Below are 18,225 nucleotides of genomic sequence, written 5' to 3'. Positions count from 1 at the left end.
TGGGAGACCTGGGTTCAAAACCTGGGTCCAGAAGATCTCTTGGAGAAGGAAATGGCAACCCACTCCAGTATCCTTGCCTGGAAAACCCCATGGATGGTGGAACCTGTTAGGCTACAGTCCATGGGGTCACAAAGACTCAGACACGACTGAGCGACTTCACTTCGAATGCTGAGGACAGGGATTAGAGTTTGATCCCTGTTCAGGGAACTAAGATCCCATGTGCTACAACTAAAGATCCCGCATTCCACCATAAAGACCTAACAAAGCCAAATAAATATTTTTTGAAAAAGTAACTGTTTAAACAAAAATAATAACATGTTTTATGAGATACAAGTAGAATGTGTAACAAGAGTAGTCCAGGAAGAGAGAAATGGATCAATATTAATTTAAGCTTCTTATACTTTTTGTAAAGTGGTATAATAACACTTGAAGGTAGACTGATAAGTTATAGATGTACACTGTCAACCTTTAAGCAACCACTAAAATAACACAACAAAGAGGTACAGCTCAGTCATGTCTGACTCTTTGTGACCCTGTGGACTGCAGCCCACTAGGCTCCTCAGTCCATGGGATTCTCCAGGCAAGAATACTGGAGTAGGTTGCCATTTCCTTCTCCAGGGGATCTTCCCAACCCAGGGATCGAACCTGGGTCTCCCGCATTGGAGGCAGACGCTTTAACCTCTGAGCCACCAGGGAAGCCCAGGAAGCCAACAAAGGAGATAAATGAATAAAAATATTCGTTGATTCAAAAGAAGGTGGAAAAAGAACAAAGAGGAGTGGAGGAATGAAAAAAAATAGCAACATGACAGACTCAAACCTAATCATGTTAAATGTACATGACCTAAAGACCCCAGTTTCAGGGTAAAGATGATCAGACTGGGTAAAAAAGCAAGACCCAATCGTATGCTGCCTACAAGAAATATTCTTAATACAAAGATACAAATAGGTTAATAGTATGTAAAAAAAAGATGTATCATGATAACACTAGTCAAAAGAAAGCTGCAGGAGCTATATTAATATTGGACAAAGTAAGTTTCAGAGCAAAGATACCAGGAATAAAGAAAGTGATTTTGTAATGACAAAGGAATCAATGAATGCTGCTGCTGCTGCTAAGTCGCTTCAGTCATTTCCGACTCTGTGCGACCCCATAGATGGCAGCCCACCAGGCTCCCCTGTCCCTGGGATTCTCCGGGCAAGAACACTGGGGTGAGGTGCCATTTCCTTCTCCAATGCATGAAAGTGAAAAGTGAAAGTGAAATTGCTCAGTTGTGTCCAACTCTTAGTGATCCCATGGACTGCAGCCTACCAGGCTCCTCCATCCATGGGATTTTCCAGGCAAGAGTACTGGAGTGGGGTGCCATTGCCTTCTCTGGAAAATCAATGAATGAAGAGACATAATTCTAACGTTTGTGCCTCTAATATAGGAGCTACAAAATACATGAATCAAAAACTGATAAACTTGCAAGGAGAAATAGACAAATCCACAGTTCTAGTCAGATATTTCAATACTCTCCTCTTAATAATTGATAGAGTGAGTAGGCATAAAATCAACAAGGATATAGTAGAGCAAACAATATGATCAACCAGATTGACCTGGTTGACATTTATAGAACACTCTACCAAGTAATAACAAAATACACATTCTTTTCAAGTGTACATAGAATATTTACCAGGATGTGAAGTCTTCCCTGGTGGCTCAGAGGAATGTGAAGTCTTCCCTGGTGGCTCAGAGGATAAAGCGTCTGCTTGCAATACAGGAGACCCGGGTTTGATCCCTGGGTTGGGAAGATCCCCTGGAAAAGGAAATGGCAACCCACTCCAGTATTCTTGCTTGGAGAATCCCATGGATAGAGGAGCCTGGCGGGCTACAGTCCATGGGATCGCAAAGAGTCGGACACGACTGAGCGACTTCACACAAGTGAACATAGAATATGTATTTCAAGTGTACATAGAGTATTTACCAGGATAGGCTATGTTATAGTCCACAAAACAAGTGTCAATGAATTTGAAAGGATTCAAGTCACACAAAATACGAATAATGGAATTTAAATTACCTACTAATAACAGAAAGATTTCTGGAAAATCCTCAAATATTTGTAAATAAACAATCCACTTCTAGATAACACAGTAATCAAAACAAAGAAATAGAGAAAAACAAGAGAATGGGAAAGACTCAAGATCTCTTCAAGAAAAGTAGAGATACCAAGGGAATATTTCTTGCAAAGATGGGCACGATAAAGGACAGAAATGGTATTGGACATAACAGAAGCAGAAGATATTAAGAAGAGGTGGCAAGAATACACAGAAGAACTGTACAAAAAAGATCTACATAACCCAGATAGCCATGATAGTGTGATCACTCACCTAGAGCCAGACATCCTGGAATGTGAAGTTAAGTGGGCCTTAGGAAGCATCACTACAAACAAAGCTAGTGGAGGTGATGGAATGCCAGTTGAGCTATTTCAAATCCTGAAAGATGATGCTGTGAAAGTGCTGCACTCAATATGCCAGCAAATTTGGAAAACTCAGCAATGGCACAAGACTGGAAAAGGTCAGTTTCCATTCCAATTCCAAAGGAGGGCAATGCCAAAGAATGTTCAAACTACCACACAATTGCACTCATCTCACACGCTAGCAAAGTAATGCTCAAAATTCTCCAAGTCAGGCTTCAATAGTACGTGAACTGAGAACTTTCAGATGTTCAAGTTGGATTTAAAAAGCAGAGGAACCAAAGATCAAATTGCCAACATCCCTTGGATCATAGATAAAGCAAGAGAGTTCCAGGAAAACATCTACTTCTGCTTTATTGACTATGCCAAAGACTGACTGGGTGGATCACAACAAACTGTGGAAAATTCTTCAAGAGATGGGAATACCAGACCACTTAACCTGCCTGCTGAGAAACCTGTATGCAGGTCAAGAAGCAACAGTTAAAACCAGACATGGAACAACAGACTGGTTCCAGACTGGGAAAGGATTATGTCAAGGCTATATAGTGTCACCCTGCTTATTTACCTTATATACCGAAGTACATCATGCAAAATGCCAGGCTGGATGAAGCACAAGCTAGAATCAAGATTGCCGGGAGAAATACCAATAACCTCTGATATGCAGATGACAGCACCCTTGTGGCATAAAGCTAAGAAGAACTAAAGAGCCTCTTAATGAAAGTCAAAGAGGAGAGTGAAAATCTTGGCTTAAAACTCAACATTCAAAAAACTAAGACCATGGCATTTGGTCCCATCACTGCATGGCAAATAGATGAGGAAACAATGGAAGCAGTGACAGACTTTATCTTGGGGGGCTCCAAAATCACTGTAGATGGTGACTGCAGCCATGAAATTAAAAGACCCTTGCTCCTTGAAAGTAAAACTATGACCAACCTAGACACCGTATTAAAAAGCAGAGACATCACTTTGCCAACAAAGGTCTGTCTAATCAAGGCTATGGTTTTTCCAGTAGTCATGAATGGATGTGAGAGTTGGACCATAAAGAGGGCTGAAGCACTGAAGAACTGATGCTTTTGAACTGTGGTGTTGGAGAAGAGTCTTTAGAGTCCATTGGACTGCAAGGAGATCAAACCAGTCAGTCCTAAAGGAAATTAGTCCTGAATATTCATTGGAAGGACTGATGTTGAAGCTGAAACTCCAATACTTTGGCCTCCTGATGTGAAGAACTGACTCCTTAGAAAAGCCCCGGATGCTGAGGAAGATTGAAGGCAGGAGAAGGTGATGACAGAAGATGAGATGGTTGGATGGCATCACCAACTCGATGGAGATGAGTTTGAGCAAGCTCTGGGAGTTGGTGATGGACAGGGAAGCCTGGCATGCTAAGTCCATAGCATCACAAAGAGTCGGACATGACTGAGTGAATGAACTGAACTGAACTGAGATAACACATGGGAGAAAGAAGAAATAAAAAAAGTAAGAACATATTTTGAACTGATGACATTCTGCTAAAGCAATAGGTAGGGGGTAAATTTTAAGCACTAAACACCTATATCAGAACAGAAGAAAGTCTCAAAACAATAACTTCATCCTTCAACTCAGTAAAAAGAAGAGCAAATAAAACTCAAATTAACAAAAATAATGAAGATCAAGTGTAAATCAGTGAGAGAGAAAACAAAAACAATAGAGAAAATCAACAAAACCATATTCTTGTATGCCAATGTTTGTTGTTGTTCTGTTGCTCAGTCGTATCCAACTCTTTGTGACCCCATGGACTGCACCACACCAGGCTTCCCTGTCCTTTGCCATCTCCCAGGGCTTGCTCAAACTCATGTCCATTGAGTCAGTGATGCCATCCAACCATCTCATCCTCAGTCGCCCTCTTCTCCTCCTGCCTTCCCTATTTCCCAGCATCAGGGTCTTTTCCAATGAATTTGCTCCTTGCATCAGGTGGCCAAAGTACCAGATCTTCAGCATCAGTCTTTCCAGTGAATATTCAGGGTTGATTTCCTTTAGGATAGACTGGTTTGAACTCCTTGCAGTCCAACGGACTCTCAAGAGTCTTCTCCAACACCACAGTTCAAAAGCATCAATTCTTTGGCACTCAACCTTATTTATGGTCCAACTTTCACATCCACACATCACTACTGGAAAAACCATAGGTTTGACTAGACAGACCTTTGTACGCAAAGTAATGTCTCTGTTTTTTAATATGCTGTCTAGGTTGGTTATAGCTTTTCTTCCAAGTCTTTTAATTTTATGGCTTTTCTTCCCAATCTTCTAATTTCATGGCTGCAGTCACCATCTACAGTGATTTTGGAGCCGCCCAAAAATAAAGTCTGTCACTGTTTCCATTGTTTCCCCATCTATTTGCCATGCAGTGATGGAACCAAATGCCATGGTCTTAGTTTTTTGAATGTTGAGTTTTAAGCCAAGATTTTCACTCTCCTCTTTGACTTTCATCAAGAGGCTCTTTAGTTCTTCTTAGCTTTATGCCACAAGGGTGCTGTTATCTGCATATCAGAGGTTATTGGTATTTTCTCCCGGCAATCTTGATTCTAGCTTGTGCTTCATCCAGCCTGGCATTTCGCATGATGTACTCTGCATAGAAGGTAAATAAGCAAGGTGACAGTATACAGCCTTGATGTACTCCTTTCCCAATTTGGAACCAGTCCATTGTTTCATGTCTGGTTCTAACTGTTGCTTCCTCACCAGCATAAAGGTTTTGTAGGAGGTAGGTCTGGTGATCTGGTATTCACATCTCTTGAAGAGTTTTCCACAGTTGGTTGTGATCCACCCAATCAAAGGCTTTAGCATAGACAGTGAAGCAGAGATAGATGTTTTTCTGGAATTCTCTAGCTTTTTCTATGATCCAAGGGATGTTGGCAATTTGATCTCTGGTTCCTCTGCCTTTTCTAAATCCAACATGTATATCTGGAAGTTCTCAGTTCACGTACTGTTGAAGCCTTGCTTAAACGATTTTGAGAATTACTTTCCTAGCAGGGGAAATGAGTGCAATTGTGTGGTAGTTTGAACATTCTTTGGCATTGCCCTCCTTTGGAATTGGAATGAAAACTGACCTTTTCCAGTCTTGTGCCATTGCTGAGTTTTCCAAATTTGCTGGCATATTGAGTGCAGCACTTTCACAGCATCATCTTTTAGGATTTGAAATAGCTCAACTGGCATTCCATCGCCTCCACTAGCTTTGTTTGTAGTGATGCTTCCTAAGGCCCACTTGACTTCACATTCCAGGATGTCTGGCTCTAGGTGAGTGATCACACCATCATGGTTATCTGGGTCGTTAAGACCTGTTTTGTATAGTTCTTCTCTGTCTTCTTGGCACCTCTTCTTTATTCTGCTTCTGTTAGGTCTATACCATTTCTGTCCTTTATCGTGCCCATCTTTGCAAGAAATATTTCCTTGGTATCTCTAATTTTCTTGACAAGATCTCTAGTCTTTCCCATTCTCTTGTTTTCCCCTATTTCTTGTCTTTCTTATCTCTCCTTGCTATTCTTTGGAACTCTGCATTCAGATGGGTATATCTTTCCTTTTCTCCTTTGCCTCTTGCTTCTCTTCTTTCCTCAGCTATTTGTAAGGCCTCCTCAGACAATCATTTTGCTTTTTTTTTTTTTTCCTTTTTCTTGGGTATGGTTTGTTTTCTTTTGGGGTGGGATGGAGAATTTTTTTTTAATTTTTATTTTTACTTTATTTTGCTTTACAATACTGTATTGGTTTTGCCATACATTGACAAGAATCAACCACGGGTGTACATGAGTTCCCAATCCTGAATCCCCCTCCCACTTCCCACCCCATATCATCTCTCTGGATCATCCCCATGCACCAGCCCCAAGCATCCTGTATCCTGTATCGAACATAGACTGGCGATTCGTTTCTTCTATACATCTGTGTCTCCCCTGCTGTCTCACATACAGGGTTATCATTACCATCTTTCTAAATTCCATATATATGTGTTAGTATACTGTATTGGTGTTTTTCTTTCTGGCTTGATCACTGCCTCCTGTACAATGTTACAGACCTCCATCCATAGTTCTTCAGCCATTCTGTCTATCAAATCTAATCCCATGAGTCTATTTGTCATTTCCACTATATAATTGTAAGGGATTTGATTTAGGTCATACTACAAGGAGATCCAACCAGTCCATTCTGAAGGAGATCAGCCCTGGGATTTCTTTGGAAGGAATGATGCTAAAGCTGAAACTCCAGTACTGTGGCCACCTCATGTGAAGAGTTGACTCATTGGAAAAGACTCTGATGCTAGGAGGGATTGGGGGCAGGAGGAGAAGGGGACGACAGAGGATGAGATGGCTGGATGGCATCATTGACTCAATGGGTGTGAGTCTGAGTGAACTCCGGGAGTTGGTGATGGACAGGGAGGCCTGGCGTGCTGCGATTCATGGGGTTGCAAAGAGTCAAACACGACTGAGCGACTGAACTGAACTGAACTGAACTGAATGGCCTAGTGGTTTTCCCTACTTTCTGCAATTTAAGTCTGAATTTAGTAATAAGGAGTTCATGATGTGAGCCACAGTCAGCTACCAGTCTTGTTTTTGCTGACTGTATAGAGCTTCTTTATCTTCAGCTGCAGTGAATATAATCAATCTGATTTCAGTATTGATCATGTGGTGACATGCATGTGTATAGTCATCGTTTGTGTTGTTGGAAGAGGGTGTTTACTAGACCGATGCATTCTCCTGGCAAAACTGTTAGCCTTTGCCTTGCTTCATTTTATACTCCAAGGCCAAACTTGCCTGTTACTCCAGGTATCTCTTGACGTCCTACTTATTCATTCCAGTCCCCTATGATGAAAAGGACATCTTTTATGGTGTTAGTTCTAGAAGATCTTGTAGGTCTTAATAGAACTGTTCAGCTTCTTTCGGCATGCCAATGTTTATCACAGCATTATTCACAGTAGTCAAATTTGGAAATGACCCAAATGTCCATCAGTAGATAAATAGCAGCCAGAAAAGTTCAATCCATGGAGAGAGAAAGTAGATTATAGGATGACTTACAGGGGCTGTGGAAAGAGGGGAATGAGCAGCTATTGCTTAGTGGCTAAAAGACAAGGAAGGGAAAAGCCTGGGAAAATAGAACAAAGAAAGGTCCAAGGACTGGCGAGAGGACCTCAAGTAAAACAAACAGCACTCCTGGCTAGCCAAATTTACATAGGGCAGGCCCAGGGGGAGGAGAAAAAACATATAAAAAGAGGAGCCTGGGTAGGCATGCCCTCATGCCTTGAGGGTGTATTTTTCCTTTACTTTCTAAATAAAACTGAGTTGTAACATGGAACTGTAACACTAGTCCATCCGAGAGCTATAACACTGGTCCATCTAAGGGCTGGTCTGTCCGTTCCTTCAAATTTTTGTTGCGATGAGACAAAGGAGGAAATTACAAACTCCCTGACATCGTGACAAAAAAATTTCAGAAATAGACAATCCTGATGGTTGCACACATTGTGAATGTACCAAATGCCACTGGACTGTACACTTTAAAGTGGCAAATTTTGTGTTATATATATTTTCTACAATTTTAAAAAATTAATAATGTAGTATATCAAAAACTATCTAATTGTACAATTTAAATTGAAGGAGGAAACAGAACAGGCTCCATCTTGAAAGCAGGACTCCATCTTGGGCTGGACTGTGGACTTTGAGCTATATGTTTAGTATCTATGGAAACGACATACCAATGGAAAACCAGACCCCCCGGATGAAGGAGCCTCAGGACTTGTACTTAGATGCTCCATCACCTAAAAGAATATACTAATTATCTCTGTAACAGAACAAAGTCGTAAATCCTATTATGCTTATAGGGGTATGACCACAGGCCTATCGATAAATGTCCACTGTTTAATTATCTAGGCTTATGACACATGAATCATGGGTTAACTTTGATCATATCTCTCTTTTACCTTGTCTAGACTAGTTTCAAGGAGTTTGGGGAGGTGGCTTTGATCACATACACTTAAGGTATATAAGGTTTTCACAAAAACTGGTCGGAGTCCTTGGCTAAGAGGAGACTCTGCCTTGGGCCCCATGGTGTAATAAATTGCACTCCACTATCTGCAGTGAGTTTGTTTCCAGGAATGCATGGCTACAAAAAAATGAGTGAATTTATATATCAATAAAGCTGTTAAAAAAAGAGTCCATAGTTTATGATTTCATTTATATAAAACTCTAGAAGACACAAACTTATATATGGTGACAGTTGCCTTAATTCACTACCACGTTTTCTTTTACTACTTCCATTTTTCCTAACACTTTTTCAATTCCCTGATTGCCTCTTTATGTTAATATTTGTCTTGAGAAAACACGGGTCTGCGGAGGAGGAAGTGGTCTTATTTTGTCACAGGAAATGTGAAACTTGGGGACTTCCGAACCGAGGAACTGGTATTGGGGTCCACACCCCAGTGATCCTTGATTACCCAAAAGTGTAGTTTAAAAGCCAGTGGCTTGCAGACCGCGCAGCGGGCGCTAGAACTCCATTTCCCAGGAGGTCTTGGGGCACAGGGTGGAGACTGCGTCTGACGACAGGGGTGGGACTCGGTCGCTGCCGGAATGAAGCCCCGATCCCGCCTTGTTCGCTCAGCCATGAGAAACCTGGGAGGCTATGTGAGCTGCGGTTGAACGGCGCTGGAAGACGACCGCTTTGCCAGGTAATCCTTATGGAGAACCACCCCGCTAGGCGGGCCCCTTGTTCGCTGTTTTCTCATTGAGTCTCCCCATCTCCAGGACGGTTGCCTTCGTATATGATCCACTTCCTTGGATGGGAGGGATTTGAGAATGAGATGAATTGTATATATTCGGGGGAGATTGAGCCTGCCCTTCTTATTGGGAAGCCGACGTTAGGCACTTATCTGTCCCAGGATCACGAGTCCAACCGAAATTCCAGAACCAAGTATCCCTGGTGGAAAGGCTGCGAAGGAAGTGCCGAGTGGGCTTGTGGTAGCTATGGATGGGTCACTACAATTGCCTCCCTGGTTTAAATTTCCAGGCACAGGATAGTCTCCCCTGGCTCCGAGTTGGGGAGTGTTCACATGGCTTCCTTCCTCCCCAAGATTCTCGAAGTTGTCTTTGACTGGACTTGAACCAAAAGAGTCAGTCTTAAACGTGAAAAAGCTTCCTGGACTTAGATAACTAATTTGCAGAAAGTAGTAAATAAAAATGAGGATCTTCTGAATTGTTTTGTTTCAGAAAGTTGCAGAGTGATTTAAAGTGCATTAGACTTCTGGAAAGGGTGAGACTTGGGGGAGAATGTGCTAGAAATAGTAATACTTTGATCTGTATTCTTGTCCTTACTGTGCCTTTTATGTTGTGTGTCTAACCTAGGAGAAAATTGATTGCTGAGCGGTATACATCTGAAGAAGGATGCTTTGTCAGATGAGATTGGAAGATTTGGAAGAAATTATAATTCCAAGGTTAAAAGTGAGTGCCTTCTGAGATGTTGGTCTCTGCAGATTGAGGCCACTTTCAGTTTCCAATCCTAGAGGCATACTTAATGATCTCTGAACTGAGCTGGTATCTACTTCACTTCATAGTGCTACTATGAAACTTAAATAAGATATGTGAAAGTATTTTACACAATGCCTATAACAAGCTCTCAGTTTTTAACTTCCACTTGCTTCCTCATAGCAACTATTTGCTCTGGGCCATGCATTACTGTGTATTATTGTTTACCTTTTTATAAAAGTCCTGCCTTTACCATAAAACTATAAGCTTCTATCATCATTTGTTGTTTTTAACCCTTTTTTGAGTCCCTCCTAGCAGTACATTGTGCATAGTAGTACCAGGGAATGTGGGTGGATAGTGGTGGTGATGAGAGGAAAGCTATGGGTCATTTGTAAGGAGAAAGCATTGTGCTGGATGCTGGAGCTAAAGAAACAAGCTTTTCTCGTAACAGTGATAAACAGAATATTTGCCTTTCTCTTGTAACTCCTAGCCTTCTCTCAGAGCTCCCAGCCCTTTAAAAAGTATTGTTTTTATTTTCAGTATTTTTGACCATTTTAAAGTGTACATTAACTATATGCACATTTTTGTGCAACAGATCTTTACAATTTTTTCATCCTGAAAAATTGAAACTCTATGCCCCTTAAGCACCTCCCCATTTCCCCTTCCCCCAGCCCCTGGCAACTACTATTCTACTTTCTATAAGTTTGACTATTCTAGATACTTCATATAAGTGAAATCATGCAATATTTGGCTTTTTGTGACTTGGCTTATTTCACTTAGCATAATGTCCTCAAGGTTCATCCATGTTGTAGTGTATGAAAAGATTTCCTTTTCTTTTGAAGGCTGATCCATCTATCTATAGATATGTGTGTGTGTGTGTGTGTGTGTGTGTGTGTGTATGTATTTCTTTATATGTTATCCATCGATGGACATTTAGGTTGCTTCCACCTCTTGACTATTGTGAATAATGATGCAATGAACATGGATGTGAAATTATCTTTTTGAGATCCTATTGTCATTTCTCTTGGATTTTAGTTTTTAGTATTATTTTTAAACTTGTTGACTATGGAGAAGTTCAAATATACATACAAGTAGAGAAAATTGTATAATGAATATGTGAGCTGGATAAATGAATCAGCTGTACAAAGCACCTCCCTCCTTTTGCTGAACCCCTCCCTTTTATTGAGAGTTTGCACCAGGTGATTATGTTTTGTTTTGTTCAGACCTGCAATGTTCAGGTACATTTCATCATCTAGGCCCACCATTAGTGACTTGAGTGCCTATCTGCAGATCATTTTATTATAGATACCAGGAGTACTAGTAGATGTAAACTAGTAGAAAAGAGTGTAGTTGACTTTTCCTAGTTACAGAGATGAGGAGCTAAACTTAGGGTGCAAAGTGGTCTTTGTGCCTGAGAGTTTTGCTCTGATTCAGTAGCGCCTCCCCGCATCAGATGCACTATTGTCCTTAAAGCAGTCACTCTGAATGGTACCTAGAGGAGGCTGGGAAGATGAGTCATACAGGGAGTAATTGCTATCAGATGCAAAAGAAATTAATCCAAACTGGGAAAGCCAAGGAAGGTTATTTTCAAGGAATGCGGTGGTGACTTTGCCCTATTTCTATTGTTGTTGTTCAGTTGCTAAGTGTCCAACTCTTTGCAGTCCCATGGACTGCAGCACGCCAGGCTTCCCTGTCCCACTATCTCCTAGAGTTTGCTCAAATTCATGTCCACTGAGTTGGTGATGCTATCCAACCATCTCATCTTTTGTTGTCCCCTTCTTTTGCCTTCAGTCTTTCCCAGCATCAGGGCCTTTTCTAATGAGTTCGCTCTTCACATCAGGTGGCCAAATTATTTCCATTGACTTTGTATGTTTGATCCTCACGTCTGTTCCTAGATGGAAAAAGACAGAGCCAATGGTCAGTGAATACTCTGGGATGGTTGCCTACTAGGCTCTGGACTTATAGCTGTGGGACCTGTGCCAAGGAAAGGAAGACTTCTAGGGGGAATGCCTCACTGGTCAGAATTGGCTGTGTGAGCAGAAAGCTATTCCTTGTGGGCCTGTGCAAAGCATACTGAGAGGGCCAACTTTTCTTTAAAGGAAAGTGAAGTCGCGCAGTCATGTCCAACTCTTTGTGACTCCATGGACTGTAGCCTACCAGGCTCCTTCATCCATGGGATTTTCCAGGCAAGAGTACTGGAGTGGGTTGCCATTGCCTTCTCCAGGGGATTTTCCCGACTGAGGGATCGAACCTGGGTCTCCTGCATTGCAGGCAGACGCTTAACCCTCTAAACCATCTGGGAAGCTGTTTTCTTTACCTTGACCCAAAATGAAGTGTTTGGTTTGGTTTAGTTTTTGGCTATGATATGGGCCTAATAAGACCACAGGATGGAAGATATATCTATTCCTCTGAATTCCCAAGGTGAGAAACTGATTCTCAATTTTTTTTTCTGTGATCAAATACATATGATAATGTATCCCCTTTCCTCCATGTTCTGATACTTGAAGTTAATGATATGAGGATCAGGTCTGAAATTAGGGCAGTAGTTAAGAAGCTAAAGAAAATGGAGTGCTGTGGGGGCACTGACACAGCAGGACATTGATTGGATATCAATATGGGGGTATAAACATGGATGTGTGCATGCTAAGTCGCTTCAGTCATGTCTGACTCTTTGCGACCCTACGGACTGTTGCCCGCCAGGCTCTTCTGTCCATGAGATTCTCTAGGCAAGAATACTGGAGGGCTTGCCATGCCCTCCTCCAGGGTATATCCCCAACCCAGGGGTCAAACCCACATCTCCTATGTCTCCTGCATTGGCAGGTGGGTTCATTAACACTAGCACCACCTGGGAACATGGGAGCTCGTAGTAAACATGTTCCTTGGATATCATCTGTGTTTCATCATTAACTCGCAAATACTTGATTCATGAAGAAGTGGACAAGAATATAGTGGTGTTATGAACTGTAGTTTTACTCAGATAAGGACAGAAGGGATGAGACAGAAGGGTTTGTCTAGCATTGTAGAACATCATAGAACTTTTACCTTCCCCAGCAGAATAGTAATTTTTGTGAAGTCATAGTAGCTTCTAACGTTTTAATGAGTACTTCCTATGTGGCAGGCACTAATGAGTACAGCGCATGCATTCTTTCATTTAAGCTTCAGGTTAAAAACTTGCCCAAGTTCACAGAGCTTAGGAAGAGAGAGGACTGGTTTTCGATGCCAGGCGATCTGACTTCAGAGTCTGCACTCTTAGCCACTTCTCTATATGGCTGAATCTGACTGGCGTACTTTTCTCCCCAGTATTTTGATGCCACTGTGATTTTTGCAGTAGTCATGTACAGATGTGAGAGTTGGACCATAAAGAAGGCTGAGCGCCGAAGAATTAGTGCTTTTGAATTGTGGTGCTGGAGAAGACTCTTGAGAGTCCCTTGGACTGTAAGGAGATCAAACCTGTCAATCCTAAAGGAAATCACCCCTGAATTTTCATTGGAAGGACCGATGCTGAAGCTGAAGTTCCAATCCTTTGGCCACCTGATGTGAAGAGCTGACTCATTGGAAAAGACCCTGGTGCTGGGAAAGATTGAAGGTGGGAGGAGAAGGAGGTAACAGAGGATGAGATGGTTAGATATCATTGATGGACATGAGTTTGAGCAAACTCCTGGAGATGGTGAAGGATAGGGAATCCTGGCGTGCTGCAGTGTATGGGGTCACAAAGAGTCAGACATGACTGAGCGACTGAACAATAACAAACAACAGTTTTTCAGGAAGAGAGTGTATCTTTGCTGAGTCTGTAGCCACAGATCCGAAGTGAGAGCTGTCTTTCCTTTTGTTTCAACCTTGGGAATCTTCTTTCTACACCAATTTAAAAAAAATTAGTTAACATTTATTTAGTACCTATAATATTTTAGTAGCTTTGATACAGTATGTGTGAGGCCTTATGACAATACTGTAACCTTTGTATATAATAGTTTTTAATCTTGTGGGGCTCACAGTCCGAGTCTGATGACAGCTTTGGATCTTCTTTCCAGAAAAATTTACCTATGCACATACACATAATATTGTGCACAACTGCAGAGGTGGCTTCTAGAATCTTCTGAAGCCTATCTTCTAGCAGGCCATGGACTCCATGGTAAGAACTCTTGCCCCATACAACCTTTCCCAGCTTCTTTGGTGTCAGGAGGCCAGGTAGTGGGGGTGGTGGGGAGGGCCTTACCTCCTTTCTTCTCAGAGAGAAATGTTTCTATAGCTTAGGTTCCTAGATTAACCAAACGTCTATGAACATTCTTTCCTTCTCTCTTATACATAGGACTCCAAAGGAAGAATGCAGACGATCAAATGTGTGGTTGTGGGAGATGGGGCTGTAGGTAAGACCTGCCTCCTCATCAGTTACACAACAAATGCCTTTCCTGAGGAATATATCCCCACTGTCTTTGACAACTATAGTGCCCAGACGTCTGTGGATGGCCAGATTGTCATCCTGAACCTCTGGGACACAGCTGGCCAAGAAGAGTATGACCGACTGCGAACACTCTCCTACCCCCAGACCAATATCTTCGTCATTTGCTTTTCCATTGGCAACCCATCTTCTTATGCCAATGTGAGGCATAAGTGGTACCCCGAGGTGTCCCATCATTGCCCCAATGTACCTGTTTTGCTGGTAGGCACCAAGAGGGACCTGCGAAGTGACCTTGAGACAGTGAAGAAGCTAAAGGAACAGAGCCAAGTGCCCACAACTCCTCAGCAAGGCACTTCCCTGGCTAAGCAGGTGGGGGCTGTGAAATATCTGGAATGTTCAGCCCTGATGCATGATGGGGTCCGTGAGGTATTTTTGGAAGCCATCCGGGCTGTGCTTTACCCTGCCACAAAGAAGAACACCAAGAAGTGTGTCCTCTTATAGCTTTTGGGATGCTGCTTCGGAACTGCGCCTATGGAGAAAAAAGGGGAAATTCCCTTGATAGCATTTAATATTGCCAGCGTGAGCCACTTATCTCTTCTCCTGGAAACCCTAGGCTCCACTCCAGGTTATTTGGCTTTGGAGGAATGAAGAGAGGCTAGTTTGTACTTGGCTGCTTTGAAATTCAGTCTGAACCTTTTAGAGAAAGTTTGAGAGTGAGAGAGTGTGTGTCTCTACTGTCGAAGTGATGAGAGGAGACGTCACCAGATGTTCTTTTCAGCACTGGCCAGGCCACAACTAAGCAGATCAGCCTAGTACTGTTCTTTGTAGGCTTTTGCTTGACTGTTTGAAATCTAATTTCAGCTTTCCTGGATGTATTTATCATTGAGCTAGTACCTCACAGAAGGACAGGGTTCTCCAAGTTTTCAAATCATTACCTGAAGCTTTCTGATATACTGATTTTTGGAAACCATTTTAGGTGTGATTCCTGGGTGTTCCCAGTGTTGACATATTTTTTCCATTCTTGAGATGAGACGTTTCTAGAGTTCTGTGAGATCGTAACAGATGTTTCTTAAAAGGGTTCTATGGGCCTCTGGCCTTTTGAGATGACTCATGCTCCATCTGTGGAGTGTGTTTCTCTCTTAATAAGTCTGCTTCTTACCTAAAACAAAAAAACGGTTCTGTGGTCAAATAAGGCAAGAATCATTGATTTAAGTAATGCCAAATAGTTTCTTTTACTGCAGGAGGTTTTATAACTTTAAATAAGTATGCAATATTTCCCAAACTTATTTCACTGAACTTTTGTTTTTTGGTCCCATCCAGCACCTATTAACATCTCTGGGAACACAGTTACAGAGATGCTGGGTTACTGGGGACTGGGTATTCCCATGGTGGAGACTTAAAAAAACATAACGTGGTCCTATTCTTTGTGATGTTTCCTTCTCTGTGCCTTTGAAAGGAATGTTTACCAGCCATGACCTTGTTATTGATTCCTCTTCCAACCCTCAGGAGGTAGGTTTGGCACTTAGTCATAACAGTACATTGTCTGTGGGATCAGATGTTCAGATTTGCTCTCTGATTCTGCTAGCATTCTGGGCCCTGTGAAGTGAAAAACTGTGTCTCTGAGGCTTCTCTGTGGCCCTTTCTTCTCACATCACCCTTCCACTGTAAGGAAAGACCACTGAAGATTAACCCTCTAAGTGAAACCAATGAAACAACCAAACAAGTAAGATGTCCTGCCAGTCACTCTCAAGGGGTTCTGTGATTCCCTCTGAGACGTCTCTTCTGCTGTCATTCCTCTGAGTCATTATAAAGGCTACTCTGCTCTCTTCCTGTTCCTCCCTCCTCTGTATGTCTCCCTGTTTGTGTGTGTTCATCCCTGTGTGCCTTTTGAGTTTGCTCCAAGAGTGTTGGAGTATGTTGGGTTTCCAGGCCGAAGGGGCTGTCCTCACCCTTGTGGCAGTTTTGTTGGCTTTCCTCAGTCTGCTCTGGGGTGAGATAAGTTGACTTCTGTATCCCCGTGGACCTGCTGATTCTTCCCCCAGCTATATTTTTTACTTTCTTCATTTGATATGGAAGAAAAACTTCTCTACCTGACAGATAGTGGTCAGCAGCTCCATCATGCACATGTCCTCTTATCCTGCCAGAATAGCATGGGATTTTTGAGAGTTTAGGAAATGGAGCTAAAAGGATCTCATACCTCCCCTTGGGGTGGGTGAAGTGCCTGTGCTTTGCTCTGTGATTGTCTTGCTGTTGCTCTTTGACAGGATAAGATCATAGTAACCTCAAGCTGACTGAACCTCCTGGATAGGGTTGCCAGATAAAATAATTTTTTAAACCAATTTTTTAGTGTAAGTAAGTGTGTACCTTGCAATATCTGGGACATGCTTAACACTAAAAAATTATTTTCTGTTTATCTGAGATTCAGAGTTAATGAGGCATCCTGTATTTTTATTTGCTAAATCTGTTAACTCTACTCTTTGAGAATCTGGAACCTGGAGGTCAAGCAAATATCAAGTATTGATAGAAGATAAAAGGTTATATAAATACTCTGTTCTTCCTCCTTTTCTTCTGGTTTCCCTTTTCCCTCACAGTGGACTAAAGTGCTTTTTCTTTTTCCTTCATCACTGTACTCGCCACTTCACGCAATATTCCATTGGTGTGTATGTCTACAATGTTAATTGTCTGAAGCTGTGGAGAATCCAGGATGAATACTATTGTCCAACACTTGCCTTCTCAGTTCCAATGTACTGTATCTATTTTCCAGTGTGCAACTCAGGGTCTCCTGAGGCTGGCAGGGATTCCGTATGAGTACTGTGTTAACTGGAAGAGGGTGAGTGTGGCCCTCCTCAACTAAGACTCAATAGCACTTTGGAAAGTGGGGCTATTACCGTAATGTGGCCACTGTGGAAGTCAACTGGCTTCTGGGCACTGGGCCCACTGGCCTTGTGTAAAGTCACTGGGTTTTTCCAAAGACAGTCAAATGGAAGTGTATTCCAGTCTCACGATGTTCTGATGGATGCCACCTTGGGTGCTCACAGGACTTCATGGTTGAAAGGGGCTAGAAACATGGCTGTCATCTAGGTCTCTGGGAACTTTCTATTTAGCTACTGAAATCTTTTATTAGCTTTTATTTTAATAGTGCCTCCTGCTCCTCTTTTGCCTGTCAAATCCGCAAATGTAAGCCTGGGTTTGGTTTGGGCAAACTTGTATTCTCTAATAAATGGTGCTGTGATCCACAAGTCTGAGTGAGTGGTTTTGTATTGCTCTGATTTAATAGTCTTAAGTATACACTGACATCTTGGTTTTTATATTTAATTTATATGAAGACTAACTGCTAATATCACTTTTAAATTTTTCATAAGGAATGCTAATAAACTTTTCTGATTTTATGGGGTCTGTTGCTTTCTAAAAATCCAAGCAATTCCTCACCACCACCCCTTTGTCTTGTGTGTGTGTTAATTGCTCTATCTTGTCCAACTCTGCAACTTCAGAGACTGTAGCCCATCAGGCTCCTCTGTCCATGGAATTCTCCAGACAAGAATACTGGAATGGGTTGCCATGCCCTTCTCCAGGGGATCTTCCCAACCTAGGGATTGAATCCGGGTCTCCTGCCTTGGCAGGTGGATTCTTTACCGTCTGAGCCACCAGGGAAAGTGAATGGTTTCTAAATGCTTTTCAGCTTGCAAAGGATGAAATAACTATACTGTCATATTGCACATGGCACCTATGTGTAACTGTACTTATTTTTCTATATCACATAATCAGCGTAAGGAATTGTCTGTCCTGCTAACACTGATTCTCTAGTTCCTGCCCACCCCTCACCTATTCATCTCCAGGATTTAGCTTCATATCCTGGTTTTCAATAATGACGGATTAGTTAGTTCCCTGTTGGTGATTTTTCTCACTTATTACACTA

General features: G+C 42.0%; 1 protein-coding gene and 1 non-coding gene across 3 annotated transcripts; one reads left to right on the top strand and one right to left on the bottom strand.

The window, feature by feature from the left end:
* Positions 1 to 624: 624 nt before the first annotated feature.
* On the bottom strand, positions 625 to 696 carry TRNAW-CCA. The gene has a single exon. It is a non-coding gene; the product is annotated as a tRNA-Trp (tRNA).
* Positions 697 to 8,977: 8,281 nt separating this feature from the next.
* On the top strand, positions 8,978 to 17,548 carry LOC102188390 (rho-related GTP-binding protein RhoG). 2 transcript variants are annotated; one of them, XM_005700662.3, is made up of 4 exons: positions 8,978 to 9,120; positions 9,794 to 9,889; positions 13,942 to 14,042; positions 14,220 to 17,548. In XM_005700662.3, the coding sequence occupies exons 3-4, from the start codon at positions 14,031 to 14,033 to the stop codon at positions 14,808 to 14,810; spliced, it is 603 nt and encodes a 200-aa protein (XP_005700719.2). In that variant the 5' UTR covers positions 8,978 to 9,120; positions 9,794 to 9,889; positions 13,942 to 14,030; the 3' UTR covers positions 14,811 to 17,548. The 2 variants fall into 2 exon arrangements, with proteins under 2 accessions (XP_005700719.2, XP_005700718.2); XM_005700661.3 differs by lacking the exon at positions 13,942 to 14,042 and having other exon boundaries at positions 9,007 to 9,120.
* The last annotated feature ends 677 nt before the right edge of the window (positions 17,549 to 18,225 follow it).

The sequence above is a fragment of the Capra hircus genome (genome assembly GCF_001704415.2).
Source record: "Capra hircus breed San Clemente chromosome X unlocalized genomic scaffold, ASM170441v1, whole genome shotgun sequence".
NCBI lineage: Eukaryota > Metazoa > Chordata > Mammalia > Artiodactyla > Bovidae > Capra > Capra hircus.
This window is presented reverse-complemented; position numbering and strand designations above follow the sequence as displayed.

Bases quoted from the DNA above. Each gene is read 5' to 3' on its own strand.
- LOC102188390 (XM_005700661.3), top strand. From the start codon at position 9,833: ATGCTTTGTCAGATGAGATTGGAAGATTTGGAAGAAATTATAATTCCA. The intron at 9,890-14,219 runs GTGAGTGCCTTC...TCTTATACATAG, and splicing joins TTATAATTCCAAGGTTAAAA to GACTCCAAAGGAAGAATGCA.